At 41.0% G+C, this 19,762-nt stretch overlaps 1 protein-coding gene across 4 annotated transcripts in view; it reads right to left on the bottom strand.

Annotated features, from left to right (window-relative positions):
* The window catches only part of mrtfab (myocardin related transcription factor Ab), a 39,176-nt gene extending 22,550 nt beyond the window's left edge, over positions 1-16,626 (bottom strand). Inside the window, exons 1-4 of one of the 4 annotated variants that reach the window (XM_082543862.1) lie at positions 16,454-16,523; positions 15,905-15,919; positions 15,760-15,821; positions 12,119-12,304 (exon numbers count right to left, since the gene is read on the bottom strand). In XM_082543862.1, coding sequence (XP_082399988.1) covers positions 12,119-12,281 — 163 coding nt within the window. In that variant the 5' untranslated portion in view covers positions 12,282-12,304; positions 15,760-15,821; positions 15,905-15,919; positions 16,454-16,523. Of the gene's footprint in view, positions 1-8,196; positions 8,609-12,118; positions 12,305-15,759; positions 15,822-15,904; positions 15,920-16,453 lie in introns of those variants that run through there. The other 3 variants (XM_082543861.1, XM_082543864.1, XM_082543866.1) reach the window with 3 other exon arrangements.
* Between the last annotated feature and the right edge of the window lie 3,136 nt (positions 16,627-19,762).

The raw sequence follows: 19,762 nt of genomic DNA on the forward strand, positions 1-19,762 counted from the left end.
TAAAAACATTTCTGTGACTTTATAATAGAAAAAGAGACGCATTTTGTGAAGAAGACAGAATGATTTGAAGGTCTCACAGTTAGTCAGAGACGTCCACAAATTAATGGAGGGGAAACCTGAAAACACATTATCTAGTAGGAGTGGATAATCTGGTCTAAAGGTTAAAAGAAGAATATAATGTTGAACTCTTGAGTGTTTAATGTTGAAGCCTATTACTTCAATTCTGATCTCAAAGCCTGATTTAAGTTTTTATTTGAAAGTTCAAACTATAAGTGGTAATTCATATTTCTGGGACTTCCTTTGTTTAAAGACACGTGTCCGTTTCCGCTATTCTTTGTCCACCATGGTGTTTTTCGTTCGGTACACCGCCTCTCTGTGGTATTTTTAAGTCTTTCTTAATTAAATAGAAATAGCTGATTTCAGTCTGATCACAGCAGCTAGCACTGCAGCAGCCTTTTTATTCCAAATTCCCTTCATGACACAATCCAGAAGGGGTTTGTGTCTCCTTGTTGATTAATCACAAACTGATAGCAGACTGATAGCAGACTGACTCTATTTTATTGCCATCTTATCACTGCCTTGATGCCTCAAACTCACTTTGAAGACAGTAACTGACTGGGCGATTGCAGATCTGGTCCGCATCTTCAAAGCAATCATTTTAGGCAACGAGATTCCAAGTATGTTAATTATCGAATAAGAGTTAATGAATTCTGACTGAATAAATACATCCTTGGGAACTAGCGCCTCTTCCACAAAGTGGCAAAGACCTCACCTTACAAATTTGCCGTCAACTGGATTAACTAGAATGTTTTGGCATGTTTATTCACTACCTGACCACCACTGTTTAAGCTCGCTTTTAACTTCAGAGTGTTTTATTTAGGCAACATTTTACACCAAACACACATCAAATAGCTTGGGATTATTTGTCCAGTGCAAAAGGATTTACAACGTTATATAAAAACTAGACGCACCACAAGTAAATTTAAACTTGCGTAACATTATCAGCACTGAGCCAGACAAAACTCCTCACTTGTATCTTTTCACGATGTCCGAATGTTTGAATTGATGCCTTTCTAGTCAAAGGCAAGTTTACAGATGGACAAAGAATGCACTAAACAGATGAACTCAACAAAACCCGAGCTGCCAAGAAACTAACCAGGCCAAGTGACAGGCCACCGTAGGTCAGACCAGCCATTAACATTCCAGCAAGGAAAACAGGCAATTTTTTTCCCTTTTTACTTCCTGGTCTCCCCCCACCCACTCGCTCTTCTGTGGAATTTACCAGCACTGTTTCCTGGGACACACTGACATCAGGCAGGGGATTACTCAGCGTCATCCTGAACCGAGGAGACTTTTAGCCATTGTAGCCATGTGCGTAATCGTTAGGAAAAGACGTGGAATTTTTAACAAACCCCAAAATGCACCAACAAGGCTGAACTTAATCATTTACTTTACTTTATAGTTGTAATTAAAGTAGCAAACTCACAGGAAAAGGCAGCTCTTTACATGTTTGGGGATGAGGGAACAGTACAAGTCCCGGGTTTATCAGATGCATAATCCCTGACTGACCTACTGCTGAGCTTCAGCTTCACTCCAAAGAGGAATCAAGTTTTGTGCTTTTGTCAGCTGTCAGAGGTAACAAAACTTCAAAGACAGGTTATACTTTGCAACGTACTTATTTGGCTATTTCTACTGCAAAGTGCTACAGTCAGATATCCAAATGCACAGAATACTAATTGGTTCAATTAGCACAAGTTCAAATAGAATAATAAAAAATAAGCACAAACCTTTCCCTGATCCTAATCAGATATAACCCCAATATGATCTACCTGAAATACCACCGATAATCCTTAAATGTCACAGCTGGAGCAAGTCATAACTAGTCTGTACTACTGAGCTGCATCTTTACAGGCTGGTTTGGTTTGTAGCTTTGACTTTTCACATATACTTAAGGAGCTCAGAGGTTTGAAGTCCTGCCTATTTTAAATACTACTACTTTATTTGATTTGATTTCCCCACATGATTATTCATCAGAAGGCTGAAAGAGAAAATAAATTCTGCTTTTAAAAGCAGTGGAACTAATTAAGCCCACTCCTTTTAAACACAGTCAAAGGTTCTTTTGTTGACCAGCTTGCAGCAGCACCCCTCACTCTGTCACATCATGTCAATGAAAAGTAGTCTAAACGAGCTCTAATTGTATACTGTTGAAGGAAACAGAAGCATCTATAAGTGCGCGAGCACCGAAAGACCCACAAGCCAGCTGGCAGCTGTTAGCATCTGGTTCTGTGAACCTTTATTGTAAAACAGAAACGACTGGGTAAGGAGGAGAACGGGGGGTGGGGGTTCAGGTCGCGTTCAGCAAAATGAGACTTTCAGAGAAACAGAGGGAAAAACAGAGCGCAAGAGCAGCAGAAAGGGTGCTCCCAGTGCTGGGATGACAGCTTCGTAACACTGTTACATAACTCCAACATCTGAAAATAATTTTTATTGTAACAAACCCCCTAACCTCCTGCCCTAGTTGCAGAGGAAACAACTTTTTTTCTTCCTTCAGATGTACAACAACAAACTCCTGGGCAGGCTGTCAGCAAACAAAGACAGAGTGGACACAAATTTAAAAAACTGTTGGACTGGGTGCACATTACAGCTCACAAGCATCTGATAGAGAATTTTTTTCTGGCTTGAGAAAGTCTTTTTAATACTTACTGATTGTATTCTTACAAGTCTCTTTCCTTCAGGTGCTCTTTAGAGTTTTATGGGGCTCTTTCTGCTTCATCCTCTCCTCTCCTTTTTCTGTTACTGTATATAACATCTAATAAAAGCCTGGCTCTTAATTTGCTTCAGCAGAGTTTTTATTAGACACAGACCTTTGGAGACACAGGTTTCTATTTATTACAAGAGTTTAAGTGACATGCAGGTGCAGATCCAAGCGTACGAAACGACAGAGCTTCATAGACAGCTAGCTGCTAGTGCTACACATTCTTCTACCTTTGCTTTCAAGGAAACTTATCATTAGCCACATGACATATTTGCAGATGTGTCGCAATGCTGATTAAAAAGATCTATCATGTTCTATTACAAGGCAGATTTTTTACACAGTGACTAAACAGACACACAAAACTTTAAATGTGGTTTGCGTTCATTGCAAAAGCAAAAGACATAACACAAAACCATATAAACCTGCAAGAGAGAAATGTGTCAAAATGCAGAATCCTCAAATGACTTTGTAAAGTCTAGAACAAACTCAAGAAATTCAATCCAGCCACACACAGCTTTGTTTTTAGTCGAGTGTAGGAATGCTTGAGATGTGACATAACCTCTACGAGAGTTTCCCAATCTCTGCAGATTGGTGAAAGGTTTGATGTTATCGAGCGTTGCCAACAGATATTCTTGTTTGTGCAGAAAGACAACTCTGTTCTCACACTTACTGGAACTTAAAACAATTTTACAGTTTATTTAGCCAAAGAGGTGACATGTCAGGGAGAAAATACTTAAGATTTGTCATTTGTTATGACAAACGTTGGTGGTTCTTCTTTTTGTGTTTCACATATAGCTTTAATAATGTATGCTAGGCACATCCTAGCCTACAGCCCTGATTTTTGATTCTTGTGACTCGTGTCTGAGTCATCCTGATGAAACAGGAGTCCTGCCAGTTCACGGTGACCTCTGTTACATTCATCAGCGAACACTAAGTGCGCCACATTTGGTGTTGGCAGGTGAGTCACAGGCTAATAGGTCTTCTATTATTCAGAAACACCAGAGCACACCGGGTTGGTGATGATCATAGAGCACATGCCTTCTGTTTGTGGGCCTACTTGTTCCCACAGCTTGCACCTGTGACAGCAGGAGCTTAAACCTTCAGTTAGCTGCAGGAGTTTTTGAAACATGACACAGTTTTTGTCTTATACCTCTGTACACCACTACAGTGAATTTTAAATCAAGCAAGGCATGATTGAAGCGCAGACTTTCAGAGGCTCAAAAAGGACAATTGATAAAAGATGTTGAGTGGATTGCTATCATTACAACTCTAGATATAAGGTCTAAGGAGATGTGGATGCAAATGAAGGTGACCATAAAAAGGCTGAAAAACACAATGCAACTGTTCAGATATTTATCTGTACATGTGCAATTCCATCCAAGTGTAGCAAGTAGGACAGAAATTATTGTTTAAAAATCATAATTATTTCTCCTGCTTGCAGCTGGTTAACAGACTGTCTTTGTTCAGGAAGTACTAGATGTAATAGATTAGAGGAAAATGTGACCTAAGCTACGTGCTCGCCTTGTCTTCTTCGTTTGTTTTCACTCTCACAGTTTCTTTTTTTTGTTTTGCACTTGCCTGGAACTCTAAGTGAGGGACTACACAACCTTAGCATAATTTTAGAGATTCCCTGATCAATTGGTTGATGAACAGAATCTGCCAATTTTCAGCTGACTGGCCATGATCGGTGTCGGGCCAGTCAGCCTCAAATCTATGCAATTCTGTGCCAATTCCACTCCAACTTGACTTTTGCCTTCCCAAAAAAAAAAAAAAAAAACCCAAAAAACCCAACACATTCTGTTTGGTAATAATACACTTTTTCACATTGGCAGAATTATAGCCAAACCAGACTGCCTTATAATGCTGATGCTAGCACAACAGGCAATAATTTAACAGTGTAGCATGAGCAGTTTTCTCAGTCTGTCGTGAGTAAACTCAAATTGTTCAAAAATCTTGTCTCTTCTTTGCATTGCAGTCATTTTAGCAAAGATATAATGTATTACTCCTAATTCTGCATGAACTGCTGGGTTCATTCAACTCTGTTTGCATACAAGAAGAACCAAAACACAGCACAGTAACCACATTGCCATCTAGCATATTAGGAGGCGTAATTACAGAGACAAAGACATGTAAAACATGTTAAAGTGTGACGCATGCAATTCTTTTCAGATTTTAAATTAAAATAAATTTGCAGAAAAATAACCTTTTTCTTTTATTAAAACTCCTAGAAAGAAAATTTGAATAGGCCAAGAACTGAACTGTCAGGCCAGATTTTTCTTATAAAAATTGAAATCAGTAGTTTTCCATTGTTATTTTCTAATTAATTCACATCCAGTTTACTGAATGTATTCAATACCTTTTTAAAAAAAAAAAAAAAAAAAAAAAAAAAAAAAAGGCCATTTTGTGGTAGTTCGTAAAGAAAAGAAAAGATGTAAAGATAAAATAAATTAGGAATTTGCTGCTGCGTTGAAAAACAGCAAGATTGACTGTCACGGTCCATCCACTCATTCATCGTCTTAAACCGCTTACCCAGTATACGATGACAGGCTGGAGCCTGTTCCACCTGCCACAGGGCAAGAGGCGAGGTACAGCCTGGCCAGGTTGCCAGTCTATGGCAGAGTTATTATTGCATAAATAAGATAGCCAGTCAGTTTATTTCCCATTGCACTGGGATTACCTTGTTTCCATATTTTACACTTCCAGTTTTAAGTGGATAACATTGGGTTTAGTATGTTTGGTACCATGTTAGTAATATAGTATTATTCCAATACTATTATTCCCATACATGATTACAATTACCCCTGCCATACAATGCACAACTACTGCAGTAATGTGAAGGCAGCACACATTCTCATTAATAAAGCACTCTATTGCCTTCATTTTCTGTCTTGCTACTCACAGCACCAATTATAAATGTGCAAATGTGTGCTGTAGCTGTGCTCAAAATACACACCGCAGCATAACCGTGTTTGTGAAGCAGAATATCAAAAGGTTTCATGTTGTACACAGCATGTTGCATTCAAGTGATAAAAAACTGATATTAGCTGGGGTAAATGTGTGTCCATCTGTCAGCTTTGAAACTGAATTGCACGTTGTAAGATGTGTGCTTGTGTGTCTTTAAAGATCACTGAGCTACATGAGTGGGCTTGTACCTGTGGGTGTGCAGGCATTGTGTTCTTGTTGCTACGAGCAGACCTGCGAAGTGCTTTTATTTAGCTTTAGGCAACAGATCTGAGTGAGGTTTTTTTGGATATGCTCTCACACTTCTCATTATCTAACAGGAATTTGCAGGATTGTAAATCAAAGATGTATGTGTGTGTCTGTGCTTGTTCAAATACCATGCTCTCAGGACACACAGTCAAAAAACATTTTTTTAATGAAAAAATGGAAGCCTACCAATTCCCAGAAGAGCATGTCCAGATTCTGACAGTGACACCAGTTGTGAAAAGTGTGTGTGTGTGTGTGTGTGTGTGTGTGTGTGTGTGTGTGTGGGTGAGTCACAGGTAGCCTGTGGGTGTGTGCGTGGTGTGCTGGACACACTTAAGATCTAAGCTTCTTGCAGGACTTGCCTGTGTTGCATAAATATTCTCCTGCCTGTGTGTTTATTAGACTGGATGCTGTTTACATTCACCAAAAGCTACGACATTTGGTGTCCCGTTGTTTGGACTCAATCTGTTTTGCCGTGTTGCTAGGAAGCACAGATTTGTGCTGCAGTTTCATAAACTCCAATGTGCATAGAGCTATCTATCACCACATGCATAAAGATAAGAAGCATGTCCAGGGAAAATATGACCAAAAGCGTGTTGTTGCAATTATGTTGTATAATTTCATGTGTGTTAATGATTTTTTGGGAATTACGGAGAATACCTAAAGCCATGAAAGAATTACTGTTATAAAAGAAAGAAGACATGCAGCTGGATTGTGTCGGTTGCAGCTGTTTGCAGGGATAAGAGTAAAACAACTTTTCCTTCCGTCCCTCCTCTCTTTAATTTTTATATTTTTTCTACCTTTTGGAATATTCAGTTCTTTCTGCATTTCTTCTTCTTTCTTTCCACGTTTATTCCTTCGCTTTCTCGCCATCTATCAGTCCCTCCATCCTATTCTTCCCTCTCCTTTTCACTCCTACTCTCAGCTTGACAGAATGATCTGGGGTCTCTGCTGCTGGCAGCATCCCAGTAGGTTACATAACAGTACCAGCAGCCTCCCCTGAATCACTGCTGGGCTAGGCTAGCCTCAGCAATGATAAATATCCTAACTACTACCCAAAAGCATGAGTGTCTGGGATCACATTATATTCACATTTTTAATTTTTCACACTGATCATTTCAGCCTCATGCAAATAAGACCCTACATCCCAATGTAATCTATAGCCCGTCATGTGTCGAAGATGAAGAAGCATGTGATATTTATCTGTCTTTGTTTACAAGTCTGAATGACACGGGGATGCAAATCCAAAATCTCACTTCAAGGAATTTCAGCAGGAGGCTATCAGCTCCACTCTTACATTTCACCCTTTTCGTGACCATGTTTTAGCAGACAACCTCTCTTAGTCTGCAACTACCTCTAGTTTGTAAAGGGGTCATTTGCAGTCAAGTCCTGAAGGTCAAAATGGTTTAAGTGACCAGAAAGTACAAGAGGTTATTTAAAAACATGGAGGCTTTTTCTGGATCAGACAGTTTGAACTCGCCTCTGTGCCTGTAACAGAAAATTCTGCAGGTTTTAAATTCATAGCAAACATTGCAGCATCTAGTAGTTGCAGGTATATTGCTTCTTCAATCAGCTGTCAGCTGCAGACAGCGCTGACACTGTCTCATTCCATTTATCATTTAAAAACCTCTTTCTACTCTGAGTGGCAGTAGACGTAGTTTACATTGTGATCTGGAACAATCTGTTCTGACTGAGCAGGTCATTTCTGCTTAAATCCAGAGCAAAATCAGTGACGCCTCTAACCTAATTTCCCCCCAGCCTCAGTCTCCATCAGTGAGCCCGGCATATGCCTCTATCCCTCCTCTCTCAGCTAACCTCTGACTCTCCAAGTTCGCCCGGATCCTGGCCCACTGCCTGCAGTCACTCCTCGGGCAGAACTGCTGCCCTGGCTGGACAGTTCACAGCTGCTGAGCCTTCCTCTTCCCTCTTCCAACCTGCACAGCTCCCTCACCCCCTAACTTCCACTTAGGGCACACTCTACAAACCTGGACTCACAGCCCCGCCTAGCTTCTGTGCCCTGCGGATCTAATTTACACACATGTACTGCATACACATGATTATATATATCCAAAAGGTTGCAGCGTTGCAGCTAAAATCTAAGGTGGCACTTTGCATGATTAAAGATTTCACATGTATTTCACCTTAAGGTCCATCTTAAGGTAGACCAAACTTTCAATTGTTTCCTTAAGTTTAAAACAAAATGCACGAGGACTAGAGACTCAAATGGGCTTTACCTGACTGGATAGTCATATCCCTCTGCACCATGCTGAAGGGAGACTTCACCTTCCTGGCAAGATTATGGATTCATATTCCAAAGACAGCCAGCGTTGTTCATTTGAGAAAACACAGGAGTCTGAGGAGAAGTCCGACAGCAGAAAAGCCACAGTAATGCTGTCACAGGGAGCTGGTACTCCACAGGTACTCCACCTCACAGTCCTTTTCTCTGAACTGTCTTGTCTACAAGTGCATGCACGCCCCAACAGAAAGGGCGTGTGTAGGTCTGTGCGTCTGTGTCTTATTGCTCCCTGGATAAGAACAAGATCCACCCATACACTGTTCCGTGAACGAGTTTTAAGCTCTTCTTAAAAAGAAAAGGGAAACTTTTGGTCACTCCTCTGCACTCTAAAACAAGAATAAAAACAAGCCGATTCCAAACCTCACCTCCTCAAGTCCAAGTGACACACCCCCTCTTCTCTTCCTTTCCACTTTCCTTCACTATCCTTCTGTTCCCTCTCTGGGAAATTATGCAATACAGCCATTTCAGACATGACCTCCCTTCTTCCCCCCGCTCTTTACGACATCCCCATCCTCCTTCTCGTGTTGCTCTCGCAGCCCACACTCAAGCAAGTTTTTCCAGCTCAAAGTTTCAAATGATCTCAATTCCATTATCATAGCATAACCAGGTTTTTTGGCACAGAAAACCTCAGAGACAAGTTTGCAACTGGGAAGGCAGGAAATGTAAAACGCTTTCAAGACTAGTCTTGGTTTATATCAGCCTTCCACCTTAAAAACAGAGCTGGCTCCCTATTCTTCTCTCTTGCATAAGCATTAATGTATACAGACCTGACCATCCTGAAAAACATGCCACCTATCTCTACGCCGTGTTTAACAACAAATGTCCCAGCCTTCATCCAGTACAGTTAGCATACTGTACAACCTGGTATCAGAGATAAAGCTTTGCTAACCTTCCCAATGCAGGTTCTGCGCTTCCACTGCAACACATGTGCGTGTGCAGAAATGTGCATGCAATCACACGCAGTGCTGTAAAGGCATCTAGATAAGCTGCAGGGGTGTCTGCAGCAACATGCTTGCTCCTGGCTACCACACTGAAGTGTAAGGAGAAGGCCAAGAAGAGCAGGGGTTGTTTAAATAAGGGAGTGATGGCCTGAGGCTGTGAGATGGTGAAGTAAACAGGGTGTTGGGACAAGCAGCCACAGAGTCACTCTTAAATACTTCCGTACCGACATAAACATATTTGAAATAATGTTCAAGAAACACGAAGTTTCTTATCTTATTGCTTTCAGTGCACTCTAAAAGTTAGCCGTCTACTGCCTTAACTCTGTTTTCCATTGTACTTTGTAACTCAGATTTTTATTGTATGTGTTATTGTGCATTGTTCTCTCCCACTGTTGATTTATAATTGACTGATCCAACCTTGCCTAACCTTCATCTCCACACAAATCAACACCAAGTCAACTAACTTTCCCTCCAAGTAAATGGGTGACCAACGCCCAGCTGGGAACAATGGCCAATATGGCTGAAAATTCTGATATGGCAAGATGCATGTGTGAGTGTGTTTGACTGACCTTCTAATACATTCTGGAAACAAATGTTGTGGACTGATGAAGCTGAAATAGATTTTTTGTGGGGCTCTATGATCAAAGGTAGGGCTGGGCTATCAGCCGATAGCTTTCGTTTTGTTTTGTATTATAAATTAGATACTTCCTCCTTCCTTTTATAGCCCTGCGCTCACAGCCATCCCTATAAGTTCAACCTTACTCACAGCTTAGTTCAGCTCAAGCCAAGATGACAGAAAATGAATCTTTGGTCAGCAAAATCTTTCTAAAAGGCATAACAAGGTTTCCATAGATAAACACGCAGAAGGATTATTAGTGTTTGACTACAGCCGCCTTTGCTTCCACAAGATCTCAGATGAGTTGGCTTCAACTCTCCCCATAGCTTCCATTCTGCCCTCCACAAGAGCACAAGCCCACTTTATGGTTAAAAAACACCAGCTAGTCTAGGCGTACTCCCTACCAGATGACCAGCTGCATGTCTTCGCTTACAAAGTAAAATCCACAATGGACTATTTCAAGAGGTGCAAGCTAAAGGTTTTGCCATTTCCCTCATAGTCCACTGAGGACTATGGACATAAATAGCACTGCATGCAAGATGGGTCAAGAGAGAGCAGAAGCCCTTTGCAGAAAGAATGGATGAAAACTAGAAGAAGTCGATGACTCTTAGCTACAAAAATGTTTTAACAAACTTTGACTTTTGCTAAGTATTTTCTGGTTACTTTTGAAACTGTAACAAACGGATACGTTTTTAAAGAAATTCACTAGAAAATGTTACTTATACCTTTTTGGAAACAGCTCAAGTTTTGCTCTCTTAGCTACCAAGCATTTTCTTGACACTATGCCACTAAGCGCTGCTTCACTTGTAATTTAGCATTATGACCTTAAACAAATCAAAGACATTAATCCAGCAAACGTAACCTTTCCACTGTGACTAAAGGAAGATGCTCAAGTAACTCAGAAGAACAAAATACTCCAAGCTCTATCCTAATTCCAGACATAAAAAGGGTCTACAGAGTGTTAACTCCACAGAGCAAACATGCAGCACACTCTAATCTACTGTAGCGGGAGGTCAAAGCTGAGGAGCAAGCCAATTAGGCACAGAAGCTTCTTCACTCCCTTCCTTCTGGAGACTTCAGTGCACACAGTCTTTTACATACACGTAGTACCACGTCAGAACTTAAATCTCGGTCTCTCGCTTGCCTTTAGACGCCCTCGATGGTGAGCTAATCTCTCTACTGACTAATGACCAAGAGGTACAGGCGCATCTGACATTTAACTTCTGCCTCCCAGACAAGTGCTTTCCACACCTTCCACGTGTCCTCAACTTACGTAACATATTCCCCAAGCACACCTTTTCTTTGCTTGGAGGATTTTATGTTCACTTCTATCAGGCATGAGAAGTGTTCGACAAAATCTTAACTTGGGGCAGAAGCAAGAGTGCTGCTGTCAAGCGTTTCCTACACATCATCCTAGAAAAAGGACATTTCTGAAAAGCCAACAGGGATAACTGTAAATACAACACTTATTCATTTTGACATAATAGTAATGTATATAATGGCAAACATCTAATGGCAGAAAAGCCCAAACAAACAGTGTGACGCTACAAGACAACAGAGGGACAAAGTGTTTTTAAAACTGCTTTACAAAAACTCGTGGTGAGAGCCAAGAGTCAGGCAGTAGGGCAGAATACTACTTCATCAAAAATGAGCAGAAAACATACATGTTGAAAAGCAGCCCTGCACATAAGCGTGAATTTTTACAGAAGGACACAATTACTGAAGCAAACCTGGTGTGACATGCTCAAAGGAAGTGTTTATACCACGTTTTTACGCCAGAAAAGTTGTTAGACGCGGTGGCTGCAATATGACTGGGGGGGTCAGGTGGGTCTGTTCACTAAAATTTAATCTTGCACTCTATCAAAGCAACGCTTCCATCGACTATGTCACTAATTGGCGTTTCAGAAACTGCAGGGCTGTAGCACAGAAAGAGCAGGCAGAGGTAAGTTTATGAAGAGAAACTGACGTGTTTAAACCACAATCTTACAGATCTGAATCGCATTTAACTCTGTTTACATGCAGCTGTGATAAAATACTTAGTGTGTGATTTAATCAAACATCCTGGCACAGTGAATGGTAAAATGGTATCAATTCATAAAAGCTGGATTTTAGAACCTTTTTAACTTCTTTATCGTTTTGGAGAGCAAGCGTGTAAAAACGTCTAATTAAAATAACAGTCGTAGCTTTGGATGTATTTGTGCCACGTGAAAGATGTCTGCTGTGGTTTCTTTATCCAAAACCTAGCATCAAACTGAAGCGGTGGTGGCTGAAAAACACAAAGGTCATGCGCGTCACTGTCTCACCATTCTTGCGCTCCTGTATAGGCAGCAGATTGGGAGCAGGCTGAAGGGAGAGCTCCTGAAGCTCGCTGGTCACGGCGTCGCTCTGGGGGCTCGAGGCCGAGCCTGGCACACTGGCAACTTCCATACTGCCAGGATTTGGCTCCTCCCCTTTCTGTGAGTCCATCGATGCCAAGGTGACAGAAAGACCTGGAATCGTTTTTTCAAAAGGGAAAGAGAAAGTGTAATGTCTCGTGAAATAATCAGAGGACACAGAGTAGAAAGCTCCATATAAAGGGACAGTGATTACTGCAACTAGTGCATATGTATGCAGTTTTTATTTAGGAATTGACCAAACAGGATTATATATACACACATCTATTTTTTCCATTTTTTTGTAGCATGTAGCTCTACACAGGAAATGAATAAACAAATTAAAGTGTGGCTCATAACTGAGTCAGTTTGTACTTTTCTGAGCTATACTGACTATGAAGCGCTGTTGCAACATGAATAATATTCCCTTGGTCTAATTGCTGAAGCCGCAGTGACCTCCATTCTTCCAATTGCAATTCATTTCCCCATTAAAAACAAATCTATTAATGAATTACTAAGAATTGGATTTAAGAAATTCCAGTGTTCAGCTTGTCCTTTATGTAGTTAGAGGAACCCTCAACTATGCCACGCTATAAAAACAAAACAATACTCCAGACATGTTCACAGGCTTTGACAAGTCTGGAAAACATAGTTCCAGGAACCTGAGTCCTAGTCCCAGAAACCGTTCAGTCTGACTGCCTGTCTCTTTCATACACAAATAACTTGGGAAAGAGAAAGAATGCTGGACTGTAGACCAGGGATTAAATCAGCCATCACGGAAGAATTTGCATGTTTCAGCTTTTACAACTGTTGCTGTGGCCGCTGTTCTAAAAAGGCAGCTTATGTTTTGTTTTGTTTTTTACTTCTTAACAACCTCAGCACGATTTCCATACATTTAGCCTGGGTAACGAGTCGCCATCAGAGCTCGAGGTATCTCATAAAGGAAGCTATTAAAGAAAAAAAAGTGCCTGTCTAGCTGTGTGTTGCCTTGCACTTGCAGAGAGGCAAAGTCCCTCCTTGGGAAGAGTTAAAGTAACGTTGAACGTTGAGTTGAGGAAGTGTATAAAAAAACTTAAATGCTTCCATATAGTCAATTTGGACTAAATGGAGCCTCGAGACAAAGAGTTCAGAAGACACTTCCCTATCTGAGGCTGCCCACTCCTTGTAAACCTGTAATGAGCGATGGGAATAATGCTAATGTAACCTAAACTAATGTGCGGGTTTAAACAAGCTAAACCTGTTTTTAGCAACATAAGCGTTCAGTTTAGCTCAGGCTACTTGGCTTTAGTGACAAGTGTCACTATATAAATGCAATTCATTATCATATTATTAGCATGGATATCTTCTAATGTTTCCATGGAAATTTTATGCAAAGCACAAACACACAGAGCATTAAACTGCTCGGTAATGAGCCAAAAGTCGTACATCTCACTGACTTTTGAATAACTTTACTCCATTTCTGGTTCTCCATCAAGCTTAGGTGACTATTGCTGTGTTTACAGTGTGAAAGTGATGCAACAGGTGCAATTGTGTAAAATGTGCTCTTGATGCGATTAACACTTCATTGGCGTAATGGTTGGGGGCAAAAAAAATTCTTAAAATCGCTGTTGCTTTCTGACTGGCAGGTACATTTATAACAAACTGGTTAAGCGTGTGAAGAAGCGAAGCCTGAAGGCTAACCTTCCTGTGAATAGTCAAACCATTCAAACCCATGTAATGGAAGAGATTTTCCTGATTTGCAGGCACAAGCCTGGTGTAACTGGTTCCTTTCTCAAGCACTCCTCTGGACTGAGCAGGCCCGGTAACTTTTGACAGCTACTCGCTAATGGTTGTTTACAAAGGCAGGACCTGCTGCTGTGCTGTGTGCTGATTTCCCTCTTGCTCTCTGCAAATATGTGTTTTCTAGCTGTGGGGTTCGGATGGGGATTCTGTCATTACTGCACAGCGGGGCTGCAAACAATGAGGCAGTGTTGTCTGAGATGCTGCTCCTCTCGTTCTCTCACAATCAAACACAAGCTCACACGTCTGAATAGCGACACACTAACCGCACGACACTAAAGTTTCTCTTGATCTCACTGGATCACTGCACGTTTGATCGCGACAGACATAAAACATTTAGATAACATTTGTGTTCTATCAAATGCTATTTTTAAGTCAATTAAAACAGAGAGATAAAAAAAAAATGTGAACCTATCAGAATGTATGTGAATAGTGTTACTTTTTATGGAAAATACTAATAATTTTGAGTTGTTAAAACTGGATTGAAAATCTGTCTTCTCTCATCTGTGGGGCTGAGTTTCCTCACAAACTGATTTTAATAAAATTTTTATCCATCTGAGAATACGAGCGGGTTCACATTGGCAGCTACTGTCCAAGATGGTAGAGTTGGGGGTTCAACAAATGGACAAGAGATCCTCTAAAGAAACAACTAAACATATTGTTCAGTCATTTATCTGGCACAAGGCTTTTACTCAGTAAGTATCTGCACCTTATGCAGAGCATCCATCCATCCAATTTTAGGGTCTAACCCAGCTGTGAAAGGGTGAGAAACAGGTCGCCAGTCTATCACGAGGCTAACACAACCCGCTTTTACAAATTATAAACCAGATTCTCTCATTACTAGTCAATGATGGACCTAATAAAATACAGCTAAAAATTAGCAAAATATTATAATTTAATATGATTTAATAAGATGACAATTATTTAAACAAATTATATAGCTGGTCCAAATAACCCTGTATCAGTGCGTATACATGTTACAGACAGAAATCAAACTGCATAAGCATTTTTTCACCATTCTGTCCAGCTGTCAAAATCACCTGATATTTAACAATGATTTTTTGACCTGATCACGCAAGAGATTTGTAATCATTTTACAGATGACAACAGCCAAAACTAGTCTATCTAGACAGCCTGACTGCTCACCCAGAGAAAACAAATCCAAAAACTGGTTTAGAAAGACTCAGAAAACCTTGACAATGTTGCTAAAATAACATTAACTCAATAATTGAGACTTGCTTCTTCAATCTGATGTGTGATCTTTGTCTCAGTACACCACTCTGAGATGCCTATCTCCTCGACAACAGGTGAGAAAAACTGCGAGGTGTTATGTCTGCAGCTTTTGTCGATGCCTCACACAAAAGCTAGCTTAATACAATAACAGCCAGTGACCTAAATATCAAGTGTCACACATTAAATTAACCTCCAAATCACAAATGAATACGACAGATCTTCACAGTTGCCTCATCCCTACTTTCCCCAACAAACAGCTGCTGTTCAAACATGCATAATGTGCTATTCTGCTGAATAGTACATTCAAATGCTGAAACACACTGGAAGCATTCCTCCCTACACGCCCACACTAGCCTTTCAGATATGCATCATCATTACACTGGTACACACTGCGAGGCACACACGTCCTGACAGCCAAGGCTGTTTCACCATCAGTCACAGGAAACCAGCTACCAAGAATTACAAGAGCTTTTCAGTTCCCCAGCAAACAGGTAAAAGGATGTGGTTGCAACCTGGCTTATCATAAACTAGGCCAGATGTGAACAAGGCTTGTTGCTTACCTGTGTTACAAAATCTGGAAGGGGGGTTTTCCCATTTCAGGAGGACAGAGCTTTGAACGGTCCTGTAAAGCAAAATAAGAACAAAGCTTCAGTACAAATAGTCTGTTATACCCCTTTGCTCTTCTGATCCACTACTTGTACGTACTATGATGCTGAGCAGCTGTATCACAGTAACCAGGGCATGTGCAGGGAAAAAAGAAAAGAAAAAAGATCTACAATAGTACAAGACTCATGACAACTGATAAGATGGGCTAAAGAAATCCACGTTTCAGGAGGCCTTTCCACAGATGTCATGGGGCCGCAGCCTGCAGCTGTCACTGTCCAAAACACACAGGCATGCTAAGCTATTGTTAGCCTGTCTGGGTGGGAGTGAACCTAAACATTCAATACGCGAGCCAAAGTCGGGCTGCTATAGAAAAGCGGACACACGCGACATACTGGACGTGAAACGCTATCAACTACAACAATAAAGTATTTAACGCTGACACCGGCTTTAGCTGAAAACTCTTCGACTCCCCTGCTGACTGCAGACACAGACACCCCAAGTTAGCTAGCAACCGTTAGCATGCCATTACAACATCACCCCTAAGTGCCAACGCCTACGATCAGTTATCTGCCAGGCTGTTACTCTCGCTGAATAGAAATTAAGCTGCTGCTCTAAGTCCAAACCATGAATTCGTATTTTTATGCTTACTCATAATGTTCGCCATTTGTGTGTTGTGTCTGTGAGGATAAACGCCTTTGGCATCACAGCGCCACCCCCGAATCACAAAGGAAACTTTAACCGGAAAACCCTCCTCTGCGTGGGACGCAGAGACCCACTTCCTTCGCTACGCCGTTCCCACGGGCTCAGCCCGCTTCGGTAACAGGAGAAATAAGAGCGGAGCTTTGCCCGCATATCCCTGTAAAACACTGCCTTCGCCACAAAAATAGGTATGCTGTTTAACTTGAAGTGCAGAATGTGTTTGCACTTCTGAGAACTGTTTCTGTCACACATGCGCAGTCTCTGTCTCCCTCTAGTGTTCAACTGCGTGTACTTCAGGACACACGGAGCTACAGGTATTATATAGGTATTATTAGGTATGTCTCCAAAATAAAGAAGCGCGTTTTTCTATGTGATTTTCACTTCGGTCTGATGTTTGCAATACTACAGTCTTTTTTCTTTGTAATATAATTAATCCAATAAAGTATGTTTTATGTGATTTTTAATAAAGAAAGCCAAACTGACATGCTAATTCTTAGTTTGAAAGACAAACAGATGCATTTAGGTAAAAGTAAATAAAAAAAGTATTTATGGATGTGTGTAATGTAGTTATTGATTCAGATTATTTGGATTTATATTTGTAGAGTATTCAGTGTTTTATTTTATGGTAAAGATTGTTCTGCAAACCAAATAAAAAATAATAGGTCAATTTTTATACATAGCCCCGGATTTTCTGTTTGGTGCACTTAGATTTCTAAGTCTGGATTTCTATCTAGCTTTCCTTTAAACTTTATACTTATTAGCCCTCGGATTGCCATTGTAATTCAAATAATGGCTGAGAAATCAAAGGAACCATAAATGATTTTATGCACCATTCACAGTTTTACTGTAATCACCACATGTACTTAAACAAAGACAAGCACATGCTGCTGGCAGGATCAGTCAGGTTGTTCTTTAGGTACCCACCCGGCCAGGAGACACCCTTCAGTCAGGGGCCCCAGATGGATTTTAAGTTCTTCCACTTTACCTTCAGTGTGTATTGACATTCAGAGGTTCATAGGTAATTGGACGACAATTACTTCAGTTTCATGGAAAGGTGAGGACTGTTCTGTTATTTCATGACAAATGAAGCAGACATAATATATGAAGTTGATTCAGAGTCTTGAGTTTATATTTTATAGGTTTTCACTGTATAAGGCTCCCTTCATTCCTGCAATGTGAGGCTACTAGAACTGGAGCCCCCTACTACAACAAAAACAACGTTACCCAAAATCCTCTGGGCCTCCTTACATAACCAACATCTCACCAGCTCCCTTTTTAAGGAGAACATAAAATATTTGACTTTGGATTTGGTTACTGTTGAACAGATTCTTAACTTGAACGCTGCTTTGTTCTTTTGTTTCTTTTGAAGATAACAAACTTTTTAGCCCAACAGCCCAAGTTTCATCATAATGCAGTAGCTTTCCCACTGAGTTCTATCTTTCAAACTAAGGATAAACTCTTGTTTGCGCAGTTGTCTACAAGTTCAGTCCAGTCCTGTGGTTTCAAAACTGCTCTGCCTGACTTGGTTATGACTGTGGGGCTATTTGGAAAAGTTCCAGGTGTTGGTTTTTGTAGGGAAGGAACTAGAGTGCAGTTCAACCACGCCTGTTCCCACGTGGGGGGATAACTGAACTCCTGTGCACAGTGATGCCTGTTGAAGAATCTCTGATGTGAATTCATTCTCTCTTTGTCCTTTACAGTGACCGCTGCGCTGTCGGGAAGCACTGCTGGGTCAGCACAGTGGAACCAAGCTGGCACCAAATCAAACGTTGAGCTGGGCTAAAACACATTTGTAAGTGGGACGACAAGATATGCAGAAGTACTGATCTGGTCTTTTTGAACAGCCTGTTTAGCCTCCCCGTTGGTTTGTGGGTACTGTGCACTGCTGATCACATGTTTGAAACTGTATGTATCAGCAAAGTTTGGCATATCATCCGCTGAGAACTGTGGGCCATTGCCAGTCCTTAAGATCTCAGGCACCCCGTCACATCCGAACATGGATTTCAGATGGACAGTGATATCAGGAAACTTTATGTGGTGGAGGTTGGCCATTTCAGCATATCATTTCAACAGTCCACTACCTGCAAGTACATTTTCCCTTTGATTGTAAACAGGTCTGCCCTCACCTGGGTCTCTCCAGTAGATTTGTTGGGAGCAATGGCTCATTTTGGCTCACACATGTTCTGCATGCATTTAGCTACCCCTCATGTAGCCTGCTGAGGACACTGTTTCTTAAAGCTGCAGGAATGACCAATTATGCTCTTTTTAACTAGAGGTTATCATGCACAACAAAGGAGGCATCTGCACAGTGCAGCTTTACCAAGCTTTAATGATCTGCTCTCTGGTCATCCATCCTGATACATTTTCATGACTTGGGGCTGTTAGCCACTAGCGACTAGCTGAGCCCGCTAGCCCTGAGCAGGAGAGTGCAGGTTACTGATCACAAATATTGGTTTCTCTCCTTTCTGTAGTGTTAGGTTTGTGAACCCTAGCATGCCCAGTGGTATAAAACCTTGTACAAGTATGGGCATCTTTTCTTTCTAAAGAGCTGGTTTTACATCTGTGAACATCACATTGAATACATGGTCAGGAATGACAGTCATATCAGCACCAGTGTCAATTTTAAATGTGATTGTCCTGTCCTTGGGCTTTAGATTGCAGCATGTTGTTGCTGTCTGTCAATGTGTCGTCCGCTTCATCACCTATGCAGTACATGGAAATATTTACCTGGATGTCTTCCAAAATACTTTCTGCCAAATGCTGCCATTCGGCCAAGCAGATAGTGATCCAAAGTATACATATAAAACACAGAAGGGGATTTGTTACAGCAAAGGATGAAGACCGTGAATGTGTTAGTCCAAAAACGTCTGGCAGATAGAAGAACCGCATCTGAATAAAGAAGTGAGAGAAAAGTATAAGGAACTGCAGCAAAAATATGAAGACGGGAACGTACGGTAGAAAGAACGTGAGCATGACAAGAAATAATTGAAAAGGAGAAGGAAAACCTGGAGCAGAAGAATCAAGAGCTGCAGGAATGCTGCTTAAGAAAGAACATCCCAAAAAAAATGCTCCAGGGTTTTCAAAATAATGGCGATAGAACAGATGGAGGTGGAGCACAAGGAGAAAATGCATAGTAATAAAAAGAAAGAATATAAAGAAAAGGAGTTGAAGAAGAAAGAGAAAGATGACAGTTAAGGTTTGTGGAGCTGGATTCACAAGAATAAGAAGTGTTTGGGCAACTGAAGAGCAGAGGAGGCT

This window comes from Aulonocara stuartgranti (genome assembly GCF_965226115.1).
Source record: "Aulonocara stuartgranti genome assembly, chromosome: 8".
Taxonomy (NCBI): Eukaryota; Metazoa; Chordata; class Actinopteri; order Cichliformes; family Cichlidae; genus Aulonocara; species Aulonocara stuartgranti.